This window comes from Nelumbo nucifera, chromosome 1 (assembly GCF_055504915.1).
Source record: "Nelumbo nucifera cultivar China Antique chromosome 1, China Antique-T2T, whole genome shotgun sequence".
Lineage (NCBI taxonomy): Eukaryota > Viridiplantae > Streptophyta > Magnoliopsida > Proteales > Nelumbonaceae > Nelumbo > Nelumbo nucifera.
The window spans coordinates 122,306,748-122,326,721 of NC_142649.1; the positions used below are offsets into that span (position 1 = coordinate 122,306,748).

The following is a 19,974-nucleotide window of genomic DNA, read 5'->3' on the forward strand; positions in this document are numbered from 1 at the left end:
GGTTCAGTATTTTTGTTTCTCAAAAACAAAAACATATTGACGAGCAGCCCTCAGCTCAGCGTCAGTGGGGTTTTTGCTAAAATGTACGCCTTTTAGCAATGGTTAATATTTTGATTGAAATTCCATTGGTTAATATTTAATAATGTACGCCTTGGGATAAGTGGTATTCGCAAGGCATGGATTTCCATACTTTGTACATTTTCATTTAGAGGGCCGGGTCGGGTCGAAGGCATTACCTAATTTACATTGGACTCTGTAACCAATTAAGAGTGAACACGTCAGTGATTCGTACAATTAGGGGCCATTGGTGTATTCCTCTTTGATTTGATTACATATAGTCGTTGTACACGTCTTTGTTTTTATTTATAGAAGCATAGCAGATGTATTTATACATACATTATATAACTGAATACGCGTCGGAGACTGACCGAAAGTGTAGGTAATAGTGGGTATGGTTTAGCAAATCATATGGAGGGCGTATAAATATTCCTTTTTGAGGGGAAGGGGGCGTGACTGATATATGTCTTGGCAGATTCATAGTGAAAATTAAATTGCTGCGTTCATACTTAATGTACTTTGAGAATCAATAAATCCATACTTTTGATCAATTGTTTCGTCATTAATGGTGCAAAATGTGATTGTCCAGACCAGTCCTTGATTATAGGGTAGGTGCTGGTTGTAGGAAGACAGAAATCTATTCTGGGGAATTCAGGTCTTATCTATAGTATGGATGTTCAAACCACCTCATTTAACATTAAAATATTTTCAACAAAACAAAAGGCGTGACTAAGTCTCAGTTATCCACTGTAAAAAAGGGCAAGTATATATTTTTTACGAGGGAGCAAAGTTTTTTAAGAGAACACTGATCAACCCAGCTCAAAATTCTTTAGTCCCATCGTACAGGGGAGAATCCTGACCGTGGATTGATGCTAAATCCACGGATATGATGCAATTTATAAGGAGGTGGGGGTTATTAATAGACTATAGGGGCTATAATTCAGAATTCTGCAGTGAGCTGTAGAGTACATTTTCCAAATTTTTTTTTGGGCGGGGCCCTAAAAAGTGAAAACCGACAGGTGTTTAAGCAGAATTTCTAGCACCGGGTTAAATTATTTGTATGGCTGTGTTTGGTTTGATAGAAAAAAAAAATTCGAGGACTCTGGATCTTGTAAGCATACCCTTGTAAGTTGTAACCACACTACACTCAGTGAGCACTACTCAACCCACCCAGCTTGATGCTACATGTGGAGCGTCATGTAAGTTTGATCATCTCATTGTAAATATTCCGCATGGAGGACTGACAGAGTTAAAGCGTAGATTGTGTGAGAAACTCAAACTCTCCATGGTCGATAAATATAGACAACTCATTACTGTGTTGATGTGAAGGGACGCCGGACGTCCCTTCTGCTGGACTGTAATTAGTTTATGTTAGGTACTCGAGCAATTGTATCCACCAGTTTCTTTTTCTGGTCACAATTCATTGTAGAGACGTGCTTGCTTTTCAACTGTCTATTTACACAACCCCCCGTCTAGCTCTGTTTTACTTACCAAAGAAAATGCGAGAATAAAATGGTGATAGAGACGGTAATGCGTTTGGATTATGTTAGATGAAGTCGTGCATCTTTACTCATTGCAAGTGACAACTATGGACGTGTTGAGGATAACCATCAACTCAGACAATCGTTTCTAAAAGTTTTAGGTTCTCTGTCATTCATCTACCCAGGCAGCTGCTTCCTCCTATATCTGTCGAAAGAGGTGGAATCGAGGATATTTGGGGAATACAATAATCAATAAGGTAAGAATAGAAAGGGACCTTTTTATGAATTATGACCGCACAATGATTCAACCCAATAAAGTAAAACACTAAAACCCCATTGGTAAGATGGTAACAGTCTTACTAGACCAGAAGCTCCACCAGTATACTTGTCTCCTTGTGAGATTCAACTAAGCAGATACTGATGCTCTCCTCAATAATTTTCCCTCTTTTTGGAATTTGGATAGGTGACAAGAAGACAGAGGCTGTATGGAGACCACGTGCATGGAGGACAATCCATTTTGTAATTTTCTTTTTCACTCTTTCATACTCCCTCTCTCTCTCTCTCAGTTTTTTTTTTTAGTGCATCAGTTCATCTTTTCCAAGTGCAGTTATTACCAGAATGTGGCATATAGAAAAAAACAAGTTTGTTATATTATGTATCTGTGTCTTTTGACTAAATTTAGGAATAATGGGTAGCAACTTGCAGATCATCCTCCAGCAATTCATCAGAGCTGAAACATTGATCAGCCTTCTGTAACTCTAGAAGGACTTCACCAAAAAAAGCACATTGAAATGGAGAGTTTGATGATGTGGGGGAGTTGATAAGTCCATTCTTTGTAGACAAACTAAGATATCAGGAATCAAGATCTCATGATCATTTTATTCTTTTTCCAGTACCCATCTCTTCAAGAGAAGACAAGAAAGTTGGGAGTTAACTAGTCCCGGAGAAAACATATATCAACAAACTCGAGCTTGTTGATCATGCATCTTGGACAGAAGTAGAAGAAGGTCCATGTATAAATGAACAGCCGACCATGCAAAAGAATCTACTTGACAATCAACTTCGATATCCATCAAAAGAGCAAAAAAGAAATCCCTTTTTAATAGAAAAGAAAAGAAATATGCTACTCCTTTCATGTTTGTGGAACTCATTTCACAACCCTTGAACCTTATAGAAAAGGCCAATTTTGATATTAATAAAAAGGCCATTAGTAAGCCAAAAGTTTGAAAAAGGCCATTTTGAACCTAAAGTTTGAAAATGGGCCACCTTAATAAAATTAATTAAGTAAATTATTTCAGTGTAATTAATTTTTAATTTACTTAATTAATAAAGTTAATTAATTAAATGACCCTAAAGTTTTAATTTATTTAATAAAGTTAATTAATTAAATTAAATAAAGGGACATTTTACATATAGAATGACAAAGTTCATCTTATTGACAAATTCAGTTATATTTCAAAGATAATTTCAAAAACGGTAAGTTGGGGAAAACTTTATTTTTGTGGACCAAATTACCCTCAGTAATAAACCCACTTATGATCATTTGTGTTCGTCTCTCTCTCATTTTCGTTCCCTCACTGTCCCTCGTTCAGTCATAGGTGATGAAAAAAACATCAGACATTGTTCTACGAGATTGGAGCAGTCTGTGAATCCATGGATGAATGAGTTTTTTTTTTTTTGATCTTTTTATCATTTTGTTCTCAGTTTTCACTGCCTTCCAAGTTCCTAATTTCAAAAAACGTCTGCAACACTGCTCCATTCTCAGCTATATATCGTCCTTTTATCTGTTCAAATCTCCCAATCTCAGGGTAAGCTAGTAACCCATTTTGATAGATGTTGTGCAACCATTGCGTATTATTTGTTTTTGAATCATCACTAAAAGTCCAACCTTGGATAGAAATGTTGGATACCAATACCGATTATAGTTGATGTGGGAAATATTGCTACTAGTGAAATGTTAGATCCCGAGTTAGAAAGCAAATATTATGTAGAACTAGACATGGTAAAATCGAATCATTAAAAACTAGAAGAACCCACCATGGATCACTTGATTAGGATGTCATTTCTCATCAAAGTAAAAAAAAAAGAAAAAAAAATCTAACCAGAGGATTAACTCGATGAACTCCTCTTCTCTGTAAATCACTCACCCTGTTCGTTGCTTTTAGTGTGAACCCAGAACTAAAGAGATGAATAAACTATTCGATCAATAAAAATATAAATTCCGACCGAAGACAAAGAGTAGGGGCCTACATGGGATCACAAAGAAACCCTAAACTTGAAGGGATATGGAAAGAAGGGAAGAAAACTTCGGTAGTTTTTAATTAAGGGGTTCGAAATTTGGAAGTGTTAAAGTAGACACAAATGGGGTATTTTAGTTTGCAAACTCAGGTTCGTGTCTTGCATCTTGCTATGACCAACTCTTCTGTTTCCTTTTTCTCTAGCCCAGGTAGGTATTTCACAACTGGGTTGTCTTTGATATTGGATGCAAGAAGAGGTTGATAGAGGAAAGAAGAAAGGGTTGAATTAAAACTAAACCCGGGCTGAACGGAATAAGGAATATGACCAAGCAAATCGTTTCTCTGGTAAGTGTGAACCGTCTCTCCTCTTTGAGAGATATGAAACGGTTATGTTGCTTTTGTTTGAGCTTTTTAGAAAATGTAAAGGTAAAGTGGCGAATTGAAGGATAATCCTGATGTCGTCTTCAAATTGTTCTTATATGCTAGAAACCCTTTTTTTTTTAGAAAATGAATATTGAAATTCAAACGAAGGAGACAATGAATAGTGATGACAAGTGGTTGCTTTCGAATTTCATGAGGGAATTTAAGGAAGAACATTTTGGTCCAAAAAAATTAACATTTGTTCTTATCACTGTTTTTGCAATTTTTTTTAACGTATATCTGATTTTGCCATTTTATCAAATATTATTATTAGTTTTTGTAAAAAGCCCTTAAAATAAAATATATTAATTAAGATAATCAAGTAAATTAAACAATTAAATCATTAAATTAAATTAATTAAGAAAACAAAGCTAATTAATCTAAATAAGTAAATTAAGCCAATTAAGCAAGGTAACTTAAAAACTGACCTAGAACTGGAACCGTCTAGCCACCGATTTCTGGGTTGACGGTTCAATTGTTTGGTCTGAATAGACATGTTCCAACTAAAAATATAAAAAATGATTAAAATAAAAATGGACAAAAACTGTAGAAGGGTCAATGGTTCGATTGCCTGGGTTTGTGGGTTGTTGACCAAATCAACAGTTTTTGGCCAATCACCATGTTAAAGGTGAAACAAAACTAATTGCCTAGACGATTCCTAGTCTGAATGGTTTGACTATTTGGGTCAATGACCGTTCAAAAACACTAACGTAACCACTTTGGCCACCAATTTCTAGGTCAACAGTTTGGTCGTCTAGTCTAAATGAATCAACCTATGACATTTTAAAAAATAAAAAGTAAAATATAATTAAAATAAAAAATGACTAAAAAACCATTTACTGGATCAAACAATTTAGTAGTTCAAACATTCGGGATGGTGGTTTGTTAACCAACTCAATGTTTTTTTTTTTTTTTTGACAAATTCTAAGCCAAGTATAAAATGGAATTGGGCAATTAATTGGCTCCTAGGTCGAATGGTTTGACTTCCTCTAAGGTATAAAATGGAACTAAGCAATTGACCAATTCTTGGGTCGAACTACTGACCCAAATTGTTGAACTGCTAAACTGTTCAATTTGGTAAATGGTTCTTGTGCCATATTTTTTTTATTTTTCAAAATGTCATGGATTGATCCATTCAGACCAAGCAATTGAACCATTGACCTAGAAAATGGTGACCAAAGTGGTTCCATTTTAAGTTGGTTTTTAAAGCCTTGCTTAATTAGCTTAATTTACTTATTTAGATCGATTAACTTTGTTTATTAAATTTAATTAATTAACTTTACTTCTTAATTAATTTAATTTACTTGTTTAATTGCTTACTTTACTTATTGGTATATATATATATATATATTTTTTTTTTTTTTAATTTACTTAATTAAGTAAATTAAATACTTATGGGTCATTTGATTCAATCTGTTCGCAGCACTATTTTGACTTGAACTTCACACAAGAAAAAAAAGGTGTCTATCATATGCAGCCTATTGACATGATCCTCAAAAGGTTGAAAATTTTCATATTTGTATGGGAAATCAAGATTGTATTTCATACCATTGCTGTGTTTTGCTGAAACGTCTTTTTTTTTTTTTTTTCTTTTGCTAGGTAAAAATCAAGTCCGGATCTGGTCCCAACAACCATTGCAACTGTACATCATAAACGTCTCGCAATGAAAGACTCTGGAGATGTTCCCAATCTATGGCTGCATGCAATGGCTGTTGGGACAAGATCCGTAAAAACATTGGGGTTGACAAATACAAATGTGCGAGATATGTATTGTCAGTTTGCATTTGAGAGTCACTTCAAAGAGCTTCCAATTTGACTTTATAAAAGCCTGAAATAACAGCTGCATGACAATTTGTGTCGATTAACCCAAAATGTTTCAGGTAGAAACAGCACTAAACTCTATACATAACAAGGAGTTCACATTGGCGCCCCACAACGTTCCACAGTACAGCCCTGCCGTGTATTGAAAGCATCTCCCAGTGATAATATTAGAACCGATAATGTTATCTCAATACATGGTAGGGATGTGCTGTGAGACATTATGGGGTGCCCGCAAAATCTGAACTCCAATCTAAGGGGAGAAAAGGATGGGAATGGCGTTTGTGGACATGAATATTTTTCATGTGACAACTTTTTATTTTATTTTTGAAGCACCTCACCCTCGCTAAAGAGGGACTAGGTTTTATTAGGATTCACATCCTCCTTCCATCATTCAGACTCCAGCCCTAACTCCTCCTCTCAAGAGTCAAGTACACCACCAGACCGGATTTGATCCTCACACGGATATTCTCACAGACACTTGCATTCATGATGTATTTAGAACATCTAAATATCAATACACTTCTTGCATTCGGACTAAATCCGAATTCGCCCACCACACAATGCCAAGTACTGCATCCCTATCCAATACTTGCATTCACGTACTTCCTAACCTTGTGAAAAGATGGTCGATTACAATTAATTAGCCCACTCTAAAAAGGTGAAGGTTAGTTTGGGTGAATTTATTACTGAGCGTGATTGTCCTTTTTTGTTTTTCTTTCTCTTGGTTGGCTTACATGCTTACAGATGATAATTCAATTATTATACAGTTGGAAGGCTCTGTTTGTGTTACATCACTTGTTTAAAAGCTTCACTCGTCTCAGCTCTCAATATCAATAGCAGAAGAATAACAAGACAACAAAGAAATCAAATAATTAACAAACTAGGAACAAGGCATGGATTGCTGTGCTTCAACACAATTTTAAAAAGGAACTGCTTCTCAGTCTGTCGATATCTGCTTCTTCCTGTTAAAACCATCTTGTAGAGATACGATCGAGAACGAGAACAAGAAGATATCATTGTTTTTTTGCCGTCAGCAGAGATATGTTGAAGCTTGATCAAGAGGAAGTTGTATCTATAGCTGTTTAATATGTCCTCGACAAACAGACATCTATTCTCCACTGCTATGGAGAGAACGAGTGAATGGTTTGCTTCTTCTCCTCTTCTTTTTTGCAGTTTCCATAGTTTTCTTTGGATGCTTCAAACTGTCGCTTTATCTAGGGGAATGAACGGTTTCTTGCAAAGATAATTACAAAGAAAGATCTTGAAGATGGTCAATTTGAATTCGAACAGGATTTTCTCCCAAGAGATCCCAAGCGATATCACGGTTCATGCTGGAGGAGCCTCCTTCTCATTGCACAAGGTAGCTTCAGTCTTTTCCTTTCTACTCTCTTTCTGAAATTTTGATATTGACAACTTTAGCAATATCTGGTTTTAACGAATCAACAATTAAAACTTAAGGAGTTACCGATCGAATTGACTGAACCAGAAGCAAACCCTAGAGCAGTGACCATAATCTGTCCTTGCTAGTGAATTTAGAGTAGAGTTGAATTCAATTTCATTCGTTGCTAACTTCAATTGCAGTTCCCGTTGGTGTCCAAGTGTGGATACATAAGGAAATTGGTCTCTGAAGATAGTGATGCCGATGTCTCTGTCGTTGAACTCCCTGATGTTCCAGGTGGGGAGGAGGCGTTTGAACTGGCTGCAAAATTCTGTTATGGGATAAACTTTGAGATTAGTACAGAGAATATTGCCACGCTTCGATGCGTGGCAGAGTATCTCGAGATGACAGAGGACTATGCTGTTGGGAACCTAGTGGGCAGAACAGAGGACTACTTGAATGAAGTGGCACTGAAGAGCCTTGCCGGGGCAATCTCTGTGTTGCATACGTCGGAGAACCTCCTTCCAACGGCAGAGAAGGTCAAATTGGTTAGCCGAAGCATAGATGCTGTGGCATACCTTGCCTACAAGGAGAGCCAATTCTGTTTGCCCGGAAGGACAGAGACTAGACACGAGAGTATCAATTCTTATTCAGGATCTCACCTTAAACCCATTGTAGACTGGTGGGCTGAAGACTTAACAGTTCTCAGGATTGATATCTTCCATCGAGTTCTAATGGCAATGCTGGCGAGAGGCTTTAAGCAGTATTCACTTGGTCCAATACTTATGATCTACGCACAGAAATCTCTTCGAGGTTTGGTGAGAAACCACTCCGAAAACCCAATTAATGTTGTTTTTCTTTTCTTCTCCCACGTACCTGATTCGAAATCTTGGCGCAGGAAATATTTGGGAGGGGGAGGAAAAATTTTGAGCCAAAGCAAGAACACGAGAAGAGGGTCGTGTTGGAGACCATTGTGAGTCTTCTGCCAAGGGAGAAGAATGCAATGTCTGTTAGCTTCCTTTCTATGTTGCTACGTGCAGCAATTTATCTTGAGACAACAGTTGCTTGCCGGATTGATCTGGAGAAGAGGTTGGCCCTGCAGCTTGGACAAGCAGTGTTGGATGATCTCTTGATACCTTCTTTTTCCTTCACAGGAGACACATTGTTTGATGTAGACACAGTGCAGCGGATCATGATGAACTACCTTGAATATGAAATGGACGGGACTCGTCTGGGATACGTGGTAGATGATGAATATGTTTCCCCTTCAAGAGATATTGAGCGGGTTGGAAAGCTAATGGAGAGCTTCCTCGCCGAGATAGCATCAGACCGTAATCTATCTGTTTCAAAGTTCACCAATCTCGCAGAGTTGATCCCAGAACAAACAAGGGTAATAGAGGATGGAATGTATCGTGCCATAGACATATACTTGAAGGTTTGTGATGAAATCCTCTCCTGTGCTTTTTTATTTTTCTCATCTTAAAATTCTGTACTTACTAGATTGCAGTTATCAAGAAAGAAAACAGTTGGGATGTATAAATAGACATTTTAAATAGAATTTCTTCTAACGATCACCCTTATCATTCGTAATTTGCAGGCTCATCCTGCACTGACTGACATGGAGAGGAAGAAGGTTTGCAGATTGATGGACTGTCAGAAACTATCACGGGAAGCATGTGCTCATGCAGCTCAGAATGATCGCCTCCCTGTGCAAATCGTGGTCCAGGTTCTTTACTACGAGCAGAGGCGCCTACGAGATGCTATGAGTGACAACCTCATGGGTGCAGAATCTCCTGCTCTGCAGAAAATGAATTTGCATTCTAAAGATTACCACTCAGCTCCTGATGAGCTCTTGAGCTTACGAAGAGAAAATGAAGACCTGAAGATGGAATTGGTGAAGATGCGGATGCGGTTAAAAGAACTGGAGAAATCAGGAGAAATCAATCCACCTGAAAGTACTCCACCAATACCATCTGTAGATAAGCCTCCATTGGCATTGCCTCGAAAATCATTTATCAGCTCCATGTCTAAAAAGCTTGGGCGCTTGTACCCCTTCATGCGTGGAGAGGGAGTGAAGTCTTCTGATGGAAAAGGTCGGACAAAGCCCAGCAGAAATCGACGGCATTCCGTCTCTTGATTCACCTATCCTCCTTTGTGCTGCAACGTATGCTGCTTAATTTAGAGTGTTTTGTCTCTATGTCCTTGTTTCAAATGCTTGAGCAGAGAAGAGGACTGTTTTATCTTCCTCATCAACTCTATTCTAGTAAACATGGTTGTACATATGGATGAAATGGGGAAACTAGAAAATATAGGATCGATAGGTGAGTAGAGTTGATTGCATCAAAGCACACTATTACAGTAAATTTAATCCTGATGACCGGGAAGGGAGAGAGGTAGCAATCTCCTTTCCTTTATAAGATGTTTTTTTTTCCTATATTTGCAATTGAATTCTTGTGAAATTTATTGTTGGGATTTACATGTGATTAATGTTTGAGTGAAGAGGAGTCCCACATTGATAAGGACTGAGAGTAATAAGGATTTATAACAATGATTGACCCATAACCTAATCGCTCAAGTTTTAAAGTTAAAAGTAATGTCCAACTTTTGTATATAAATTCTACGTCCATGTGATCCCTAAGGTTTGATTGTGCTCAAGTACAGAGTCTTAAATTAATATCACCATGTACCATGTTTGCATATACCTACAATGATGTTTGATTCCTTAAATCCATGTAACAAGTTAATCGTCGTCTCAAAAAATGGTGCTGCTGATGTGTGGGTTAGAAGCACAGTTTTCTGAGAAAACGGTATCTTTTTTTTTTTTGTTTGGAAACGTTGATGCCAGGTACAATAACAACGTTTTGCTGTTTGGTACCAACGCTCCAGAAAACGTTTTCAGCACCGGTACCTATTGGCAGCAACGAGCTGCAACTGCAGGAAATGCCAAAATCGGCGTTGCTCATGCCTTCCCAATTTCCAAGGCATGGCTTAGATCACCATTTTTTTATGAAAAAATAGTTCCAAACAAACACCTATTTCCTGGAGCACTGTTTTTTCTGATGTAGCTCTGATGTGGCACCGTTTTCAGGAGCAACAGCAATGATGCCAAACAAACACTAAATTAATGTCACCGGAAGCATGCCAGCTGATTTTTGTTTTGATGGGTTGTTAAAGTGGTTGATTCTGTTTTCAGTGAGTTCTGAAAATAGAATAACCTCAAAACCAAGAAGATACAATACGCATGTGGTTAATTGCTTTCTCAAAGAATTCATATCTGTGCCTCACAAACACCGACAGCGTATCCCAATCGTGTATTAAGAATATCTCCCACTGATAATTTCGAGAGGTGTTTTCAATTCACAGGGCATTTGTGGAGTGCAGATGTGATCTCTTTCTTAAAATGTCTTGAAATCACACCATTGCCAATTATTCGGAAACTTCTTCCCATTTTCCAAAAGCTCGTTTTTCACATTGTAATCTTTCAAATGTTGAATGCTGAGAGAGAGAGAGTAAGTATGGCATCAGAGCAAAGCGAAGGGTCTGTCCATGAATAATTGTAAGCCTTTGAAAAAGTGGGTTTGCACGAGGGACAGGAGAGTGTGCTTGATCAGGTTGTGGACACTGACAATCATAATTGAATCCAAAAAAGCATGTCCACTGAAATCCGTTCATCCAGTCTGCCAAACAAAATAATTGTACAAAGAAACAGTTTTGTCCACATTCCACAGATGTAAAGTGTTTTTTCCCCACCTCACCTCACTTAAACATACAGAGTTAAAGACTAAAGTTGCTATGTAACTCCACATTCATAATTAATACATGCAAATGCCTTTTACTTTTACTTTTACTTTTACTAGGAATTATCTTCACTTTACCGAGGGATCTAATTCCATGGAAGGTAAATCTGTTCATAGTTAATATTTGTGGAGCAGCAGGAACAAGCATTTTCTACTTCTGATTATTGATTGCAATTCTGATTCTTGGAGTGATTGTCCGAAACCGAAGAACGTAGAAAGAGAAGGTCAAACGTACAACTATTAATCGTAAGTTCTTTAGTCCGCTAAACAACCTCATTAATATGTCTCTCTCCAAACATCTCCAAATCAGAAAAAAAAAAACCCTTTTTTTGGGTACATGACACACAAAAAACCTCATACATTTGCAACCTAAGAAAACAGAGATCTGTTATCAAACCCTCAAGGAAATCAAGGACCAAGAATGCCAGCCCGTGAATCTCATTTTCCTTTACTACTGGACTAAAAGATTAATTGAGTTGAAATTGATGCAGAGTGCAGATACAGTTTGCCAGTTGACCATCTAAGTGACTTCTATAACCATAGTAATCAGATATTTCATTTATATGGGGTTGGCTACATTTTTTTTCATGTGGAGGTGGATTGGTCCAAATGTTTTTTCATACGTTTCATTTTTTTTTTAAAAAGAGAGAATATATTAATGATCATAAAAGGGGCATAAAATCTGACCCTCAAAACTATACAAGGAGCAACAACCTTTACAAAAAAAGCAAAAAACCAAGAAAAATAAAAATAAAATCAAGAATAACGGGGATGATAGCCTTTTTGTTTGTTCTTATGATTTTCGAATTAGTTCTGATTAAGATGTCATCTAGACCTCCTTAGACTTGAAATTCTTTTTCTTCTTTGGATGTATCGTTTTCAATTGGATTATCACTACTGCTACTACTTATCCTTGTAGAGGTGGTTATACATATCCAATAGCCATTATATGTGTCACTTTGGGGCAAGGATTGAAATATCAATGCTCATGCACATACTCTTCTATTGAAAAAGAAAATTGCAAGAATTCGAACCCACATCAAGAGTTAAGGGAGAGCTTAACATCCGCACCTATAAGCCACTGCACTACTCCATCTTTTGTGTTTATGAGTAAATAAATACAGATTTTATTTCTTTATTACTTAAATGCAATTCAAATAAATAATATATAACGGTTAATTCCAACTAAAAATTAAAAAATAATACTTAATATCAATATTTTATAAAATAATAGAAATAAATAATATATCAAATCCACATTTATATCATAATATTATTTGAATCTCAAAAAAATTATAAAAATATAATATTAAGAAGAGTATAATTATTTTAGCACTTAAAATTTATAAATTTGCACATGATATATATTAATTTACATTACATAAAATCATATTTATTATTTAGAAAGTAAAACCACTATTTACAAAATATTAAAAAATATAATCTTAAATTGAATCTATCAAATCTACTAATATACATTTATACCAAAAAAAGATTTTTATTAGAAAATTATAGGAATAAAAATATAATAATGGAATAATCATTTTAAAAGTTAAAAATTATGAATTTGCATATGATATGTATCTTAGAAATTTTAATAGATTATATATATATATTAATTTACATTACATAAAATCATATTTATTATTTAGAAAGTAAAACCACTGTTTACAAAATATTAAAAAATATAATCTTAAACTGAATCTATCAAATCTACTAATATACATTTATACCAAAAAAAGATTTTTAATTAAAAAATTATAGGAATAAAAATATAAAAATGGAATAATCATTTTAAAAGTTAAAAATTATGAATTTGCATATGATATGTATCTTAGAAATTTTAATAGATTTGACATATTTTAAGTTGAGATTATATATTTTATAAATTATTAATAGATATTTTAATTTATATAAAGATTTTAATATTTGGTTGACATCTTTGTTAATGTAAAAATAGTAAATTGAAAATAATTGATATAATAATTAAAATATAATAGGAAAATACGTTTTGCATTGTGGACTCTTGATTGATACATTATCAATAAAATTGTATTATATCTATGCATCATATTATATTAATTGTAATATATTTTTTTTCATATACACCATTAAAATATACATTTTCTATGTATTTATACATTATTTATGGTTATTTGACCTTAAATTTAATATTATTAATGTATTATGAAAATTTTATGTGTTTCCCTAACGCATCCATATTTTTCATCAATATCCATGCATTTTCAAAACGCATCTATATTTGTATTCAAGTTGTCTGGTATGATACTCGACACTAGGGATGACAATTTTCTCCATTTCCCTAATACCTATGGGGATCTGCCCCGAATGGGGTGGGGATAGGGATGATTTTCCTCCTATGAGGACGGGGCGGGGATGCCCCCCGCCCCATGGGATCCCCACTAATATATATGTATATATGTACACATACATCTATATATTAATATTTTTAAAAATATGGTTGAATATGTTTGAATCTTTTCTAATAGGATTGTAAATTTTAATTATTTTATTTTTATTTTTTAAATAAAATAAAAGGTAAAAACAAAATTGTTAATATTATAAAAAATCACGGGGAATAGGGATATCGTGGGGACGGGGATGAGAATAACCCTGTCCTATTAGCAGGGACGGGTATGGGAATAACCTTGTCCCTATTAGCAAGAACGGGGATGAGGAGAGGCTCCCCATCCCTGCCCCGCCCCATTGCCATTCCTACTTGATACCGATACTTTAATCCTTGTTTTGGGGCTCCATTGAACTTTATAATGATGAGATCTACTAATTTAGTCTTGCACATTTTTTCCAAAACCAAACACCAATCATCCCAACAAAATTCCATCATGGTGGGTACGTAGAACAAGTTTTGGCCTTTGACCAGACTCCGGATCTCCTGCCCACGAGAACTTTGCCCACGTCTACCCACAACACACTACCCCGTGAATTGGGAACATCTCCCCTGCATAATACTATGCAGAGGTTGAAATATTTTCCATGTATGGCTGCAATAAAATGGGCAGAGTTTGTAGATCCGAACACGTACCTGCGTAGATCCCCTTTGTGCTTCTATTTCTTAATTCTAAATGGCTGCAATAATTGCGACCTCAATTGCCTTAAAACTTCCTTAACATATAGCAACATCTGTTTCTATGTTCTGATCTAGCTGTACCATTTTTGGTTCTATGTTAGCATTTCTTCGAACACCTTTTGGGCTTTGAATATCAGATCGGCCTTGGGAATTCACCATCTTCTCCAATAATAATGTATTTTCAACTTCAGATAATTAATCGCAGCATCCATAGTAGTGGTATGGTCAGTCAAAACATTCGGCACCTCATCTTTTCAATCTGAAGCCACCTGTACCTTGTTAGAGTCTTGGGTTTTCTCTTCAAATCTAGGGTTTTCAAAAATAACCTGATCAGGAGGAGTGATCACAAGATCGGACAAAGAAGCATAAAAACCTGTACTGTTTGTGTATTTCCATCTCCCGGGTTAACACTAGGGTTTTTAGAAGAAACCTCACCAGTCGAGACTGCATTTTGGCTAGTTTCATTCAACACTAGTGTTGTTTCCGAAATGGGAGCATATTGCAGTATTACCTTCTTGCCTCTTTATCAGTAATATACTTCTCCTTATTACCTTCATCCGATCCTTCTTATCACTAGAATGTTTATTGGCCTTATTGTGTTTACAAGGCGTTGCTGAATGACACCAACCTTGTAGTAGTTATCACATATTCTGGGAGGTTTTCATATACGACCTCTGGCTAGAATCCATCACGACCAGTACCAATCCATAACCTACTGGGATGATGCTCGAGCAGATCATGTTCCACACAAACCCTAGTCGTTGTCGTTCTAGTTAAAGTTACAGTCGCCTAATCAAACTTGAGAACTGGTCTAGCTGCCAAAGCAATTGAACGAAGCAAACCTTCAACATAAAAATTCATTGATAAAAATAGAAAACTGATCCAGACTTGAACAATTGAGGGTTCCCAACCAGGTTAAAACTTAGGCATCCGTTTGAATAAACAAAATAGAAAGGATTTAATTTTAGAAGCCTCATTCATCCATATCTTCAGAAAATCCTCCTCCTTAACAAATCGAATCAAGATGTGTTTAGAGTCAAGAGCTGTTACGTTCTTCAAGCTCAAAGTTTTACAAATGAACTCCTTGCTATCTGGCAGAGGTGGATGGCCATGCATACACTTACCAACCACTGCCCAATGAAAAACGTAATAAGATTTCTCAAGCACTTCTTCAAGAAGATAAATCGGTTCACCCGAAAAAATTTTGAGAAAATCCCAACCCTAACCCGAAAAAATTGCACCCTATTAGTGATGGTAGAAAGATGAGAGAGAACTGAAGCAAAACAAGGCTTCGGGGTAGGGTTTCACAACTATGGGAATGGACTCTAAAAATTCAATACTCAATTTGACACTGAATCTGATATCTTAGATTTGGATGTTATAACTTGCATCCAATTAATAATTAGGTTGGATGTGGACTTAATCCCATCATTCAATTAAAATTCGAGTCCGATTAAAAACTAATAATAATAATAATAATTATTGTATATAATACACTTATATAAAGTTTATAACTGATAAATTTAACATTTTATATTAAATACAATTATATATATAAATTTTCTGTCATTTTAAGCACAGTAAGTCGGATGTGGAATAAATTTGAATAAGATCCGAATCTGACATTTTGTATTTTGGATCAGATTCAGATCCAAATGTTTAATAATAGGATTGAATGCAAATGTAGCTGGATTCAATCCGAATATAGTCTTACTACTTAGTGCCGTATCCATCAACAATTTACTACTTCTACCAGGCCAAGTCCTTTTTCGTCTGCTCCCAGTACTAGTGTACTCTTCTAGCCCCCTCAACTTATAGCAGATCACTTCTTCTAGGGGTGCACAGTAATGGGGTACTTGAGATTTCAAATTTGAATTTGATTGAAATACACTTGCAATTATATATATCTTGCTAAGCTTCTATCCCTTTTTCTTTTTAAAGACTTCATCATCCACTACGGTGGAAGCTGAAAGAAAAGAGAAAAAAAAGAAAAAGAAAAAACTTCACACAAACAGCAGTCATGAATTAGTTGATCAGAAACAGCTTAAACCAACAAGCATGCCTAAGTCAGGTTCAGGCTGAAAACATGGTAAAGCCAAGGAGGCCTGTTCATGTTTAGTTTCTCTTGTCTCATATGTTCTTCAACACCAAAAGTGTTCTTCCTTTGGCTTTGGAAACTTGAATGCGTGTCAGGAAGTTGAACGAGCCCCCACTTGTGGCCTGTTAGCTCTTCTGTTGTATAAATCCCGTTTTGGGTCCCAGTATTTGTCCTCTTCATATGACTTGATTCAGTGGAAGAAGAAGAAAAACTTGGTCCAGAATCTGAAGTTAGTGGTGCCTCGTCTTTTTTCCTTAGATTGTAAACCGTGGGGCCCAAAGTTAGCTCAATATCACTTTCATCTTCCTTCTCTAGCACTCCATCTCCTCCTCCACTTTCGTCCACATTGCAGTCTTCGGCAGCTGGTTGTTCCAGGTCAAGTCGCCTTCGTGGCTTCTGTTGTTCTTTACGACTATAATTAACCCGACTCACATTGTTGTCATTCTCTACATTCCATCTGTTTGATCCATATCTAGCAGGCCCAGTACTGCTTTTCACGTTGTTCATTAACATCTTCTGAATCTGATATAGACGATGGAGTTCATATAGCTGCATGATTGATCATCCTCAAGCTTAGAATTATTGGGCTAGAGAATGGACAGCTGAGAAAGGAGGAAGTATAAAGGATCAGATTTGGAATACCTGCTCTTTGAATGTCTTTTCATGCTTTAGCATGACCATTTTCATGGATTCCTTATCATAAGGCCTCAGAATCCTCTCCATCTGAACTCCAATCAGTCCTTTTAATTTTCTCCCTTTTCCCGACCGTGTTATTCACGAGAAAAATCAGAATGAGCAACTCGACTTGTTCTCGTTTCAATCCAGAGAAGTATTCTTCATATATGCACCTCCACCTTGAATATTTATAAGATGACAGCATACAACCCCTAGTAATAGCTCCTACACCTGTCAAACATTTGAAGATATTAATCTGGTTGATCAAATTTACAGGTCTTAGCGGAAGTGAATTACAGTGGTTGGAAAACTCCACCTAACTTATTAAGAATAAATACATAATAATGCCTTTCTTGTCAATGGAAGGATCATAATATGTTGATGAATTATAAAAAACAGAGTTTTCACCTAAATGGCTAGAATAAGGAATAGAATATCATGTGCAAAAAATAGGCGTAACTACTGTGATGACTCAAACTTTTTCTGGTACACCTACTATCAAGTTGAGGGCGGTTCATGATCATGACTCCCAGAGACTATGAGGACTGAGATGTAGTGCCAAATTACTGGTAAAATGTCAGATTCAAGTTCTTGACAATATTGTCAGGATGGAGCTTCCAACTTTCCATTTTTCTGAGTCCTAAGGGTACCTCATTCCATCTGGCTACTATTTATTTCTATACATGTTATATCTTTCATTTGCTTAACAATCTCTGGGGTGTCACATACAAGAATCTAGTCTCGGGTATTTTTTTTTCTGAAACAAAGAGAAGCAGAGGAATTTTCTAAATGAGATTTAAGTTAAACAACTCCAATAAACAGAAGGCTCTTGATGATGTCTCTGTATTCAATGCTCAACCATCTTGCTTAGTCCTATGCTTAAATTTCTATTTGCAAAGCCACTTCGCCTTCTTAACTCTAGGAATTTACATCACTTTGCCTTTTCCTCAGTAGCTTCATCTGAGGGAGTACTAATAATTTTCATGTATTGGAATTTTTAAGATCAATAACAACAAAAAACAGAATGCTCAATGATGTGCGATTAAAGGGTCTATATCTCAAGTTTAAACCCTTATTAATATATAAGTCCATATTGTTTTTCCCATCCCTGCTAAATAAGCAAAGCTATTAACAAAAGCAAACAGCCATTCATCAGAGGTCAATTTTCTATCAGACTTTCGTACTTTCTGTAATCAGTAATGCATAACATACACTATGTGAACACGAAGTGTCTGCAACTTTCGAGGGTTTGGGGGTTCTGAAAAGCAATCGAAATGGGAAACTTCTTCTATTGTGAAAACAAGCAAGCATATAATTCAAAAACATAATATCAGTTCCTATTAAAGTAAAGAACCTAACTGTCCAATTTAATGGAACCTCTATAGCTTGCTGGGTATCAAAACGTCAATTATTTATAGGGATTAAAACAGAGCTCTACGACTATTGATTGAATTATTCAAAACAAAAATCTTTGTACAGATCTCTAGGATTTCAGTAACAGAAGGATAATTTTTTGAATAGGCAGGATCAAGTAAGGCAGAGCAAACAAAACTATACTGTATCCTGGAATCCTCTACAACTAAAACCAAATACAAGAGGCCAGGAAGAGAAAGAAATGAAAAGTATTTATCCTGACCTCTGGAGTCTCATCAGTTGGTAAGATGAACCAACAGCAGTACTTTGATACTCAGAAGAAGAAGAAGAAGAAGAAGAAGAAGAAAAAGGGAAGAATGGAAGAACTCCAAACTCCTCCAGGTGAGAGTAACACGACAAATTATCTGCTCAAACCCACTCCAAGTCTCCAACCACAGCTTACTTGGAGGAAACAACACCTCTTCTTCACATTCCGAATTAAGTATAGGCTGCAAAAATAAAATAATAACGGATGAAGAATTTAAGATTCTCTTTGTCACAGTGAGAGGAAAGTATTATTGTATTTGGGATTTGAGGCATGCCAAACAAATCCCAGTGCAATAGCCAATATGATTCAAGGTATGTGGAGGAGATGCTTGGGACAGGTCCAGCAAAAGATAAAAAGATATTTGCTTAATAAATATAAAAATAAAACTAAAAACTCCTCCAATTATTATTATTATTATAATAGGTATAGTTCAGATCACACTTGACAGAGCCTTACACTGCTCCAGACAATCATCAAAAGGACAGCTTAGCCTGCCAAGATGAATCACATGCACCCAGAAATTCTATATCCCCATCAGCAGTTGCCTCAATAATGTACGAATACATTTAAATATTTTATATGCATGCACTAAACATTCATGTTCATATGGGGAGGGAGACAGTTTGAGGATTTTTTTTTTTTTTTTTTTCTATTTCACTTTTTTTTAAGGGACTCTAAGAGTTGGCCATGATGGTCTGGTTCATTGATGTTGTCCGTACGGGACGTGGGGTACATCTTGGAGGTTGCAATAGTCCGGAAACAGAGATGATGATGAAGACCTGTATTATTTTTAGGGCAGCTGTAAGGTGGTGTGGTATTTGGGTCGATGGCAAAACTTAAGGTGGTGTTTGGATTGATGCCGATTTCTCGTAAATCGGTGGTAACACGTCAGTGATTCGAAAACTCGCTGATTACTTTATTGTTTGATTGGTCAATTTCTCAGAAATCAGCAAATGGGTCAGGAATTTTGATTATTAAAATCGGGTTAAGAAGAGGAATCATCACTTTAGGCCGATTCTGATTTTTTGGATGATGTGGCATTTAAGGTAGATAGGGGAGATAATTCTATACAAAAATCATTGTTATTTTTAAGAAATTGGCTGACATGGCAGCAATGATATCAAATAAACTTTTTTTTTTGTTTTGTTTTTTTGAGAAATTAGTGATTTTAGAAAGCAATGATTTATGAGAATCTCATAGAAGAATCATCATCAATCCTA

General features: G+C 35.9%; 2 protein-coding genes across 5 annotated transcripts; one reads left to right on the forward strand and one right to left on the reverse strand.

Moving 5' to 3' along the window:
- The first annotated feature begins 6,238 nt into the window (after window positions 1–6,238).
- LOC104611644 (BTB/POZ domain-containing protein SR1IP1-like) lies at window positions 6,239–9,913 on the forward strand. Of its 4 annotated transcripts, none has more exons than XM_088894126.1 (6): window positions 6,239–6,674; window positions 6,784–7,159; window positions 7,235–7,376; window positions 7,598–8,212; window positions 8,293–8,829; window positions 8,992–9,913. In XM_088894126.1, exons 3-6 carry the CDS (start codon window positions 7,284–7,286, stop codon window positions 9,529–9,531), a joined length of 1,785 nt encoding a protein of 594 aa, XP_088750252.1. In that variant the 5' UTR covers window positions 6,239–6,674; window positions 6,784–7,159; window positions 7,235–7,283; the 3' UTR covers window positions 9,532–9,913. The 4 variants fall into 4 exon arrangements, with proteins under 4 accessions (XP_088750252.1, XP_019055692.1, XP_019055693.1 ...); XM_019200147.2 differs by having other exon boundaries at window positions 6,373–6,680; window positions 7,307–7,376; XM_019200148.2 differs by having other exon boundaries at window positions 6,406–6,680.
- Window positions 9,914–16,138: 6,225 nt separating this feature from the next.
- LOC104611643 (uncharacterized) lies at window positions 16,139–19,078 on the reverse strand. Its single transcript, XM_010278786.3, has 3 exons — window positions 18,710–19,078; window positions 17,041–17,304; window positions 16,139–16,947 (listed from the first exon to the last, which is right to left on the reverse strand). The coding sequence occupies exons 2-3, from the start codon at window positions 17,119–17,121 to the stop codon at window positions 16,363–16,365; spliced, it is 666 nt and encodes a 221-aa protein (XP_010277088.1). The 5' UTR covers window positions 17,122–17,304; window positions 18,710–19,078; the 3' UTR covers window positions 16,139–16,362.
- Between the last annotated feature and the right edge of the window lie 896 nt (window positions 19,079–19,974).

What these genes read in the sequence shown, in the direction of transcription:
- LOC104611643 (XM_010278786.3), bottom strand. Translation starts at nt 17,121, where the DNA reads ATGGAGAGGATTCTGAGGCCTTATGATAAGGAATCCATGAAAATGGTC. An exon ending in AAAAGACATTCAAAGAGCAG is followed by an intron (nt 16,948 to 17,040) that starts GTATTCCAAATC and finishes TCAATCATGCAG; the next exon opens with CTATATGAACTCCATCGTCT.
- LOC104611644 (XM_019200147.2), top strand. Translation starts at nt 7,104, where the DNA reads ATGTCCTCGACAAACAGACATCTATTCTCCACTGCTATGGAGAGAACG. An exon ending in ATGGAGAGAACGAGTGAATG is followed by an intron (nt 7,160 to 7,306) that starts GTTTGCTTCTTC and finishes GAATTCGAACAG; the next exon opens with GATTTTCTCCCAAGAGATCC. An exon ending in AGAAATCTCTTCGAGGTTTG is followed by an intron (nt 8,213 to 8,292) that starts GTGAGAAACCAC and finishes ATCTTGGCGCAG; the next exon opens with GAAATATTTGGGAGGGGGAG.